Raw genomic sequence first — 11,175 nt, 5'->3', positions numbered from 1 at the left:
CAATAATGGGAACATAGAGGGCTGAGTCTGATAAGAAGTTTGCTAGTATTTTCTGACATACATCTCCACCCCATGAAAGCTAACCATGCCTTGTGTCTGTCTGACCCTCCACAGCTTCCCTTCGCTGAAGGCCTATACCACTTTTATCACAATGGCCTTGCAAAGGCCAAGAGAAGACGCAGCCTGCACCACAAGCAGCAGCTGGAACAAGACCCCAGGGTGAGTTTTCCTGGGAAACCTGCTTCCCAGTTTCTGCTGATTCCACCAAGGAGGTAGCCAGGGTGGTTGAAGTAAAGCCTCTTGACGTATTATGATAGACCAAATGGATCCATGGCAGAGCGGCACCAGGGGCTTTCTACTTTTCTGTCTTGTGCATACTAAATCATTCTCAGCCCTTTGTATGACTGGGGGAAGAGGAAACAAGGATGCTCTCCCTTTACTGGCTGCCTTCTCTTGGGTTATTGTGTGAGGACTTTGGTTTGCCTGGAAAATTGTCTTGGCCTGTGATGGAAAGGAAGACACCAAGTAGTTTAATAAGTCATTTTATGGAAGGCTTCTGGTAGTGAATCCACATGCTCTGAGGAGGTTGGCATGCCTCATCTTGTGAATGGGAAAGTAAGCAGGCTGGTAAGTGGTCAGCTCATGTCAAGCAGTGGACTTCTCAGTATCCACCCATGACTGCAGCAGGACCCTCTCAACTTCCCACTGAGTACTTTCTCACGCTGATCTAATTCAACTCTGTACCTTAAATGTCTTCTTCATGCTCATAGCCCCATTTTTTTTTAATCTTCAGTCAATTTGGTAGACGTTTTATCTATTTTTTCCATGAGCAAGAGCGAGAAAGAGTGAAAGATAGCACCCCCAATAAGCTCTTTTATTTAGAGATATTTTTGCTGTAGGACACATGTGCTCACTAGAGAGATAGAGACAGAAAGCAAGAAATCACCCACAAGGGGGATGGCCACACTGCAATCCCTTCTCTTCTGTTCTCCTCTCAGGATTTCGGGCATGCATACACACATGCCTGGAGTGAGTTTTAAGCTACCGGGTCTGGGACTCAAACCACGGTCGACCACATGGGAGTCCAATGATGTAACCATTATGCCATCTGCTGATCCCCCCTCAATAAGATCTTAATACCATAATCCACCCTCACCCTTCAGCCAGCCCCAGATCATGGGCAAGTGTTGCCTGGTGTACTTAGAGAATACTTGCACTGTCAATTTTCCCATGAAGGATTGCTCCATAGGATGTTTCATGATACACTGTGCTATCACTTGACCCTCACTGTATTTTTAAAAATTATTGCCAGAGAGCATGTGCACTCACCAGAAAGAGAGAGAGAAAGCACTCCCGGTGTGAGATCATGTTGCAGTCCTTTTTCATCCATCTTCCATTCCATCAGAATTTTAAACACATATGCACATGAACTCAGCATATTTATAAAACTGCTGGGGCTAGGATTTGAACCACAGTCAGCCATATGGGATCCAGCTCACTATGCATAGGGCTTAATTTGTGCACTTAAGAACTGGCCCCTGCCTCCGATCTTTACCTCATTTTTGGACTCCTGTTATCTACTCCCTCTGACAGCTCATATTCAAACTTTCCCCCAACCAAATGTCTCATATAGCCCTAAAGCAGCTCTTCTTCGGGTTTCTCACTCTAATTTTCAAAATAGGAATGTTTTGGTCATCAGTGAATTCTCCTTTTCCCAAGCTTACATTCCCATGTACCTTCACACTTATTCCTAAGCCTATTCAAGCAGGTTGCAAATACAAAAGTCAAAAGAAGTACAGAGATGAGGGGCAGCAGATGGCACGATGATTAACATGTTGGACTTCTACATGGCTGATAGCAGTTCAAGTCCCGAACCTGGTGGCGTTCTCTCTCTCTCTCTCTCTCTCTCTCTCTCTCTCTCTCTCTCTTCTCTCTCTCGCGAGTGCACGCGTCTCTCTCTCTCTCTCTCATCTCTTTCTGGCAAGTGCACATGCCCTATAGCAAAGTAAAGATAATAATCATAATAATAAACAAAATTAAATTTAGAAAAAGAAGTATAGAGATGAAAAGGGAAGGACAAGTCTAATCTAAGCTTTTATTCCTTGCACAGAGGTTGCAAATTAAACTTTTCAAAGCAAGAACTTAAGTGTAAATTTTTCCATCATCCTCTAAAATACGATGTCTCCTAGAACTGGGTGGATTCTGATTTACATTTCAAAACTCGCTAAGTGAGAAATTAATAACCCAGGCAAGTTGCTCTCCATATACCGAAGACAGTATAACCTTCTCTCCAGGACTCTGGGGGGAGAGCTGATAAAAAGTGGGTCAGATGTTTGAGCTGGGGATTTGCACTTGAGACTCCTTTTGAGCTGATAGAATCTGGAAAGCCATCCTTGTGGGATTTTTCATGTGAGCATTTCCCTAGTTTAATTTGGGCTTTAATTAGGAATGCAGATGAAACAGGCTCCTTAGCAGCTCACCAACTGGCAGACCATAGGCCATTTTTCTCTAACTCCTCAACCCAGAGGTTCCCACATTCCCTGGAGGAGAATTTCTGCTTTGAGAAACCACTTTATCTTTGCTTTTGCAGTAAGCGCCAGGCTGCCTGTGCTGTCAGCCATTGCCAAGCATTCTTAATGCGTCTGTTACAGAAGCTGAAATGACCACCTGAGGGAGAAGCTCTCTTTTCTGTGGGATAGTAGCCTGGGTTCCAGCCTTGTTTATTTATTGCCTGAGGATACCCTTGGCAGCCCACATAACTATATGCCTGTCTCATCTGTGAGCGCAAGGTGGGCATCAATGACCAAGGTCCCTGTGCCCTGTCACCCTGGTTTTTCCTATACTCTACCCTGCCCCATGATCATGCCTTTTTTGGTCAACTCTTTTCCTTTTATTTGTGTATTTGCTTAAAAAGTCCTATTTGTTCCTCTTCCTTCATAATTAAAGGCATGTCTTGAGGTCATTTGAAAAGAAACGCAAAGAACCATTTATAAGTCTTCATGTGGGAAAAAGAACTGAGGAACAGTGAAATTAAAAATCCATTCTTTGGGTCAGATACTACTTGGGACCCTCATTCTAGCAGTTCTAGAAATGATTTCTGAAAGCCACTTCTTGAAGTGTAGAATGAAATTCTCAAAAAAAGGAGAACATGATATGGGTAGGGTAAGAAGGATGGAGATCAGGCACTGGTGATAATCATTGGTCTCTCTCCTCAAAATAATAACTTTAATCACTAAAAAAGAGACACTTGTTCCCCTTTCATTACCCATTATGAGTCCTGGTTGGTCAGTGACAGTAAGGCCTTAGTAACATGATGTTCCACCATGCTGAAGTCACATGGGAAGGCTGCAGATTTTGTGTCCCAAGACCTCCTTGTACATGCCAGGTGAGTGTGCGCATGTCCCTGATCCTGCCTCACTGAGGTTGGAAGAGGATAACAGTGCGAGGACCTTGTTGGATCTCTCTCCCATTCTCTCTCTGTCTCTCTCAAAGGAAATAAATAAATAAACTTAAAAAGAAAGAGTCTGGGACCAGCAGATGGCATAATGTTTATGTCACTGAACTCCTACATGGCCAGCCGTGGTTTGAGTCCCAGACCTGGCAGCTTGAAACATGCTGGGTGCATGTGTGTGTGCCCACAGTCCTTAGAGGAGTTAAGATTGCGGCATGGCCATCCTCCTTGGGGGGTGATTTCTCACTTTCTGTCTCTCTATCTTTTGTCTTTCCAGCATGTATATGCATTCTATAGCAAAATCTCTCAAAAAAAAAAAAAAAAAAAAAAAAAGGCCCAGTAGTGATTTCCTCTAAGGCCAACAGAAAATGGCGATGAAACTAAGGAAGATGATGTGCCTCCTCTACCTTTTCTCTGTCTTGTCATCAAGTTTAAATAAGGATGTTGTCAATAATAAACTTATTCTCAGGAAAAAACAATTAAGCACAAAATCTCATAATTCCCTGCAAAAAGAAAAAAAGAATGCTAGTGGTGACTGTCTCATTCCAACATATTAGATTAAGTCCAGAGTCTTTCCTGCATGGTGTTCTTGTGGTTGTCTAATTTTGGCCTCTGCTGATAGCAAACAATGGTGTCAATTATTCTTAAACAAAATCATTGACTATGAACAGTACAAGATGAACAATATAAGGATTCTGCCCTGTTGGTTTATTGACCTTAAAAAAAAAAAAGGCAAATATGTCTAGTGCTGGGATACCCCAACTTGGGGGGTACCTAAATACATTCAAACAGGTTGCAAACAGAAAAGTAAATAGAAATATAGAGATGAAAAAGAAGAAGCAGGTTGATCCAGGCTTTTATCCCTTATCCAGATGTTGCGAGTTACGCTTTATGAACAAAGAGCTTAAGAGTAAGTTGTTTTTTCATTCTCTGAAAGGCGTTGTCTCCTAGACTTAGCATCTTGCAGTCTCCACTCTCACTTCCTTTTTGCTCTACACTATGTCCTGGCCTCTCTCATGGTCCATCGTTTTGTGATGGGAAATACGAAGTCCAGAGAACCGTGCACATAAGTGCAGGGTGGTCTCAATTGGTATAGGCTCCAACTCGGTAGTTTTTTGGCCAAAGAAACCATCAAGATCTGCTACTGTCTTAGTCCATTATTGCCTTGCTAACAGACATACGAGAGAATGGGTGATTTATAAAGAAAGAGAGATTTATTGACTCACAGTTTTGGTGGCTGGAAAGTTCAATGGTGTCACAAAATGGCAGAGGGCAGAACTTTGAGCAGAGCAGAGTGTGGTCTACATCCATACATCCTCTGCCTGCCTCATTTCCTTTCTTATAAATCTACTAGGACTCAGTCACAGGCCCTGCCCTCACCCTTCAACCACTAAACTCCCAAGAGCTCTATCTTTTGACACCATAATTAAATTAAATTTTCACTTAACACTTATAATAGAATTGAGTCCCAACCATGAATCTGGGGGAAACATCTAAACCACAGCATCTACCAACCCAAAAAGAAAGAAATAAACAAAAAAAAAAAAAGAAGACCAAGATAGCTTGTGATTTACTTTGGCTTCAGGAAAGAAATACCAATGATGTTTAGCAACTAGTTTTTATTTTTAAGGGAAAACAGGATAAAAATTAAAAGGAATCCAAAGGTGTTAGGTTCAATATGTTCATTCGGGTAAGAGCTAAGAAAATAGACTCAGATACAGATGGTTTTAAAGGTGTTCTCTTGCCCTTCAGTTGGTAACTAGTGGGATTTGGAATTCTCTATGTCCTTTCTACATTATCACAGAAAATAGCCTGATAAGAGCTGGGTAAGAACAAAAATTAGATCATTTTAGTACCTTTTTAAAAAGAATGTTTAAGTTTGTTTCTTTCTTTCTTTCATGTGAGTGACAGAGAAGCACCTTCATCAGGGTCTCATGCCATAGTCCCCACTGCCCACAGCCTTCCCAGCCAGCCAGGACCGTGGGTACACATTTACATCGTGTCCAGGCTGACCGAGCAACCATACGTCTCCCATACGGAACCAGCGTCACTTGAGCCATGCATTATTTCCATGTCACCAAGTTGGCCTTTTTTCAAAAGAATGTACAAGCCAATAGAGGTGGCGAAGTGGTAATGAAACACTCTGTGATGCGAAGGCCATCTGGGAAGGAACCAGGTTTGCATCCTGAGAGCTCCCTGTGCATACCAGGAGCTGGCATGCCTGTGATCCTGGCTGACTGAGGCAGAGGTAGAATCATGGCTTAAGGACCCTGTTGGAGGTACCTATCATTCTCTCTCTCTCATAGAAGAAATAAACTTCAAAGAAAAAGGATAAATAAGAAAAAAAGAATAAATAAAAGAATTATTTATGCCCAAATATAGGCTGTTTTTCATCCTCGTACTTGTAAAATGGTGAGTAAAAGTAATGAGATGCAGCTCTAAGAAATAGATAGAAATTCTCCAATTTATCTTCCAAATTTCCCCTTGAGGGACAAAAAGGAAGCAGACAGATTTTATTATATTTCATTTATTAAGAAGCATAGAGAGGACCAGCAGATGGTGTGATGGTTATGTCGTTGGACTCCCACGTAGTCGACTGCAGTTCGAGTCCCACCTTAAAACTCACATTGGGTGTGTCTGTGCATGTCCAAAATCCCAAGAAGAGAAAAGAGGAGACAGGATTGCGGAGTGGCCATCCCCCTGGCGGGGGGTCATTTCTTATTTTCTGTCTCTTTCTCTCCAGCAAGCACATGTACCCAATAGCAAAAATCTCGCTCACAAAAAAAAAAAAAAAAAAAGGGAAGCATAGGCAAGTTTATTATTAATATTATAACAGATCTAATAATAGGATTTTATATTTTTGTTGAACTTTTATTCCAGAGGGCCCTTGTGATTGCTATTTCTTCATATTCTCATATCCATTAGCTACTTTGGATCAAAGCTGATTTGTGACTTACCAGAAGCCCTCTGCTTTGTACGGGGTCTTTCTGGTGCTGCTTTGTCACTGATTTGTATTTCATTAATTTTTCCTGCTCCTCTGCACAAAGAGAATTATAGAACAGGAAGAGTCATAAGGAAACATTGACTCAGCCCTTTGCCTTGAAGCTTTAGAATTTAATTTTACTATTGAAACAAAATAAGCCCAGAGAAGGTAAGGTGACTTACTTCCCTGCGGTCACACAGCCATAATGGATGGTGAAGAAGTAAAATTCATGATTCTTTTCAATATTAGGCATATTTAAATAAAAAGCTAAGTGTACTTGATAGTGCTTATAACTTTTGGCTCTCTAAAAGAATTGTTCTCACTAATTAATAGTGTGATCTTCTCAATTAAAAACAATGTAGTACAATTTTAAAAAGGACGCTTGGGCATGTGTGCCCAAAATCTCAAGAGAAGACTGAAGGAGAAGGGATTGCAGTGTGGCCATCACCTCTGGGGGGTGATTTCTCACTTTCTGTTTCTCTCTCTCTCTTTGTCCCTCTGGCGAACGGACACAGCCTATAGCAAAAATCTCTCTCTCAAAAATAAAAGAAAAAGAAAGTGAAGTTTATGTACTTACGTGAATTTTATGAGCATCATTATAAAGGGAAAAGTAAAAGAGGAGAGGGAGGGGAACCAGCAATGAGTGTAACGGCTATGTCGCTGGACTCCCATATAGTCGACCGTGGTTTGAGTCCCAGACCCGGTGGCTTAAACTCACGATGGGCGCATGTCATGTGTGCCCAAGATCCCGAGAGGTGAATGGAGGAGAAGGGATTGTGGCGTGGCCATCACCTCTGGGGGGTGATTTCTCACTTTCTATCTCTCTATCTCTCTCTGTCTGTCTGGCGAGCACATGTGCCCTTATAGCGAAAACCTCTCCCCCCTCCTAAAAAAAGGACAGGGAGGGACAACAGATGGCATGGTGGTTGAGGACCTGGATTCCATATGGCTGATACTAAGGTCAAGCCCCGAACTAGTATGTTGAAAATCACTCCAGATACATGGAAAAGGGATTCCCTCAGTCCCCATTCCCCTGAGAATTAAGAGTGAGCACTCCGGCTCACTGTCATACCCAGTTCACTCATGGCCCAACATGGCTGTGAATGGAACCACTACACCGGCTGAATACACAACATCCTGAGCAGGCAACGGCCCTCAGTTCCCTGCTAACTGTCACAGTAGAAGATTTCTACCTTGCTGGATAAGAGGCTACAGCATTTAAAGATAATACTTCTGGTACAAAATCATTCTCAAACATAAGCCAATGTCTTCATTTGCTGTGCAAACAATGGGTCCAGATTCCACTGTGGAAGGGAAATTCCACGCTTGTGATGCTCTGAGACACAGTAACAGTTTCCAGCTTCTCTACAGAGTTTTCACAGCTAACCAGGCATAATTTCTACTTTACTCACTTTAGACTTCAATCCCTAAGATGTGATTCCTCTTGAAAAAGTAAACAACGGTGCTGTCTTTCCTTGGATTTCCTGGAAATAGATTTTGAGATGGGGAGTTGTGACAGGCGGTTTCTTGAGTGAGGAAGGCAAAATTAGGCAAAGCAAGAGTGGCCTGGGAGGTGTTATTGCCACCAAGGTGCTACTGCCTTGGTTAGTCCTATGGGCAATATTTATAGTCCTTTACAGACACCCCAATGTAGGGCAAAGTAACCTTGCTTTTGTGTCCACATAGTGACCTTGACCAGAGGTATTCCCTGGAAGGGGCCGTAGTCTTGGGCAAGTCACTTCTTGCCACCAAAGATACTTCTCAATGAAAGGCAGACCCTAAGCCTCATTTAGCAGCTGGAGTTAACAATGTGAAGCTCTGAAAAGGAGACCTGGGTGGCGTGTCACAGCAGCCACTCCAGCTGGCATGCTCACTGAGTTCAGAAGAAGGAGGCAAACTCACATCTGACATGGGAGATCTTTTCTGGGAATCAGGTCTATCTGATGATCAGTCCCAAGTGCGCCTGGAAGCCCAAAATAAACTCAATAGTACCATAACCTTGAGAAGCTTGCAGTTTGGGAAGAACGTTCCCTGACCCACTGCACTTCGTGACTTCCCACTCTGTCCCACTCAGAGCTCATTTTCTCACATTCACACTTGGCTCAGTGATACGAGTCAGAGGAGCCTCTGAGGTGACCTTAGAGAGAACTCAGGCTGATCATGGCACTTCTGTAGATGCATAGGCAGTTCCAGTTCATTCCCAGGACCACAGAGAGACATCTTCTCCTGAGGTCCAAGGATATGGCTCAGCTTAATGAATAGGACAGTGGCTCAGCTGGTGGTGACTTAGTCCACGTAACACTTGGCAATGTGTAGAGACAATTTCGGAAGTCACAATCAGGGATGCTACTGGCATTTAGTGGGTCAAGGCCAGAGAGGCTGCTAAATGTCTAAAGGCACACGATACTTACAACAATGAATTATCAGACCCAAAATGTCAATAGTGCTGACCACAAAAAACTCGGCATAGGAGAACAGCCATGGAGGCAGATAGTCATGATGTGCTACTGACGAGCTACGTGACCTTAGGCAGGTTAGCAACTAAGCTTTGAGAACTTGGTTCCCTCATCTACAAACTGGAATCACAATAGGAATTATTTCATAGGATCAGGGGAAAGTTCAAATGCTGTAAGACTGGTGAAGCAGTTGTCACTGTCTATGAGTTTTCTATTACTGCATAGCAAATTACATAGCATAGCAGCTTAAAACAATACAAAGGAATTATTGCAGTTTCTGTAGATTGTGAATCCATCATGGCATGGCTTGATTCTCTGATCAGAGTCTCAGTTGGCAAAAATCAAGATATTGACCAGGCTTGGTGTTTTCTTATATAGACACTCTAGGGAAGAATTTGCTCCAGGCTCTTTCTGGTTCTTGGAAGAATTCATTTCCTTAGAGTTGTTGGACTGAGGTTCCTGTTTCCTTGCTGCCTATTGGCTGGAATTTTTGCTGTGGTCCTAAGGCCACTTGTATTTCTTTTCATGTGCTCTATCTTTAAGCCAGCAACACATGTCAAATCCTTCTTGTGCTTCTCATCTCTCTCTGACCACCCCTTCTGTTTGTAAAGGCTCTTGTGACTTCATTAGGGCTACCCAGAATATCTCCTCTCTTAAGGTCTATGGAAGAGCAACCTTAATTGCATCTACAAAATCCCTTTTACCATGTAATGCAAAACAACCAAGGAGATAATAACAGGGGCTGGAGACCATAGAGATCAAAACTCTGCCCGACCTTTGACATTTATGGAAGGATTTATTGGCATTTTAGGGTCAAGGGCTATTCCTACAGAGTCCAGTTCTCTGGTGTACCCTGACTGCCCTTTTCAGGGATCGCACTGAACTGGAAGGAGAAAACATGAATGTGTAGGCACATGACCTTGACCACAGTTGAAGCCCACATGGTAGGGATGGGAGATCCAAGAGCAGTTTCTGACTTAGCTTCTTGTCTGGAGGCCAAATTGATCTTCTAGACCCCATGTCAATAGGTCAGCAGAAACACTATGAAATTCTTGATGCCAGCAGGTGATACATTTTGAGGGTGACTTGGTAGAATCAAGAGAAGAGAAATGTGATGGGGATGATGGAGAAAGGAAAGCAGGAGGGAAGTGTCATCTCTGACACCCAGACCTACCGACCAGTGGGAAAAGTTCATTTGCCCAAATCCACTGGCTTTATTATGCAGCAGGGAGCAACTTTCAACATCTCCTCTGGGCATTGCAGATGTGCCTGGCTTCCCGCCTCGAAGAGCTGCTGCTAGTGCTATAATTAACTATTTGTGGAAAACGGGAGATTTACTACAGCTTCAAAAAGGCACAGGGATAGCTGCTAATGAGTAAGCCTGGGGTTTTTTCCTAGATATTGTGTGCACATTTTTAAATGTTTAAATGGCTACTGTTCCCTGCTGCTATGCTTACTAAAAGAGAAGCAGAAACACTATGAAATTCTTGATGCCAGCAAGCCCAAAGACCACTGAGTAGTTTTAACTTTCTTTGGGAGAATCCTAGTAAGCCCTAGTGTAAAAAAAAAAAAAAAAAAAAAATAGCACAAGAGAAGTGGCTCTGTATCATCATCACTCATATGGTAAAGACATTCAAGTGGTGGGCTGGCAAACTTCTAGGACTTCCTGGGAAAATATTAAATGATTATAAAGCAAATTTCCCCTGACCTGCCTCACTTGGTTTCCTCCCCAATCATCCCCAAGATGCAAAAGAAAATATATTCATACATCTAAAATGCTTCTATAATATCTCTGAAATTTAGTATTTTCTGTATGTTTATTAAACTCACAATGTCATTCCCTTATCTAGTTTCTCTCTAGCAAGCCCTTTATCTATTTAACAAGCATTTTCCGAGCCTATACTATTCACTGGGATCTATTCTGGTTACTGAGATACAACAGTGAGCAAAACAGACTGCCATCCTCCCACAAAGCTTGTATACTAGTGAGAATGGGGGGCGGGGGGGGGAGCACAAAACGCCAGATGAACAAAGCAATTGCATGACTGACAGTAGAAGTGTTATGAGGATGAGTAGAGCCGAGTATGGGGAAGAAGTGCCATAAGAGGGATGTTCTTATTTTATTATAATAGTATCCAGAGTTGGCTACTCTAGTAAGTAGATATTTAAATACGAACTCAGGGACCAGCAGATGGGGTAGCCATTATGTCACCAAACTCCCAAATGGCTGGCTAGGGTTCAATTACCGGACCTGGTGACTTGAAGCTCCTACTGAGGGAGTGTGC

The 11,175-nt window shown here is 42.6% G+C and overlaps 1 protein-coding gene across 1 annotated transcript in view; it reads left to right on the top strand.

Moving 5' to 3' along the window:
* The window catches only part of PCSK2 (proprotein convertase subtilisin/kexin type 2), a 317,851-nt gene that overhangs the window by 49,117 nt on the left and 257,559 nt on the right, over window positions 1–11,175 (top strand). Inside the window, exon 2 of the mRNA XM_006143648.3 lies at window positions 115–219. Within this exon, the coding sequence (XP_006143710.1) occupies window positions 115–219 (105 nt within the window). The remainder of the gene's footprint in view (window positions 1–114; window positions 220–11,175) is intronic.

The sequence above is a fragment of the Tupaia chinensis genome, unplaced genomic scaffold (assembly GCF_000334495.1).
Source record: "Tupaia chinensis unplaced genomic scaffold, TupChi_1.0 Scaffold000101_1, whole genome shotgun sequence".
NCBI classification, from domain to species: domain Eukaryota; kingdom Metazoa; phylum Chordata; class Mammalia; order Scandentia; family Tupaiidae; genus Tupaia; species Tupaia belangeri.
Note: the sequence above shows the minus strand (reverse complement) of the source record. Positions and strands in the feature narration are given on the sequence as shown.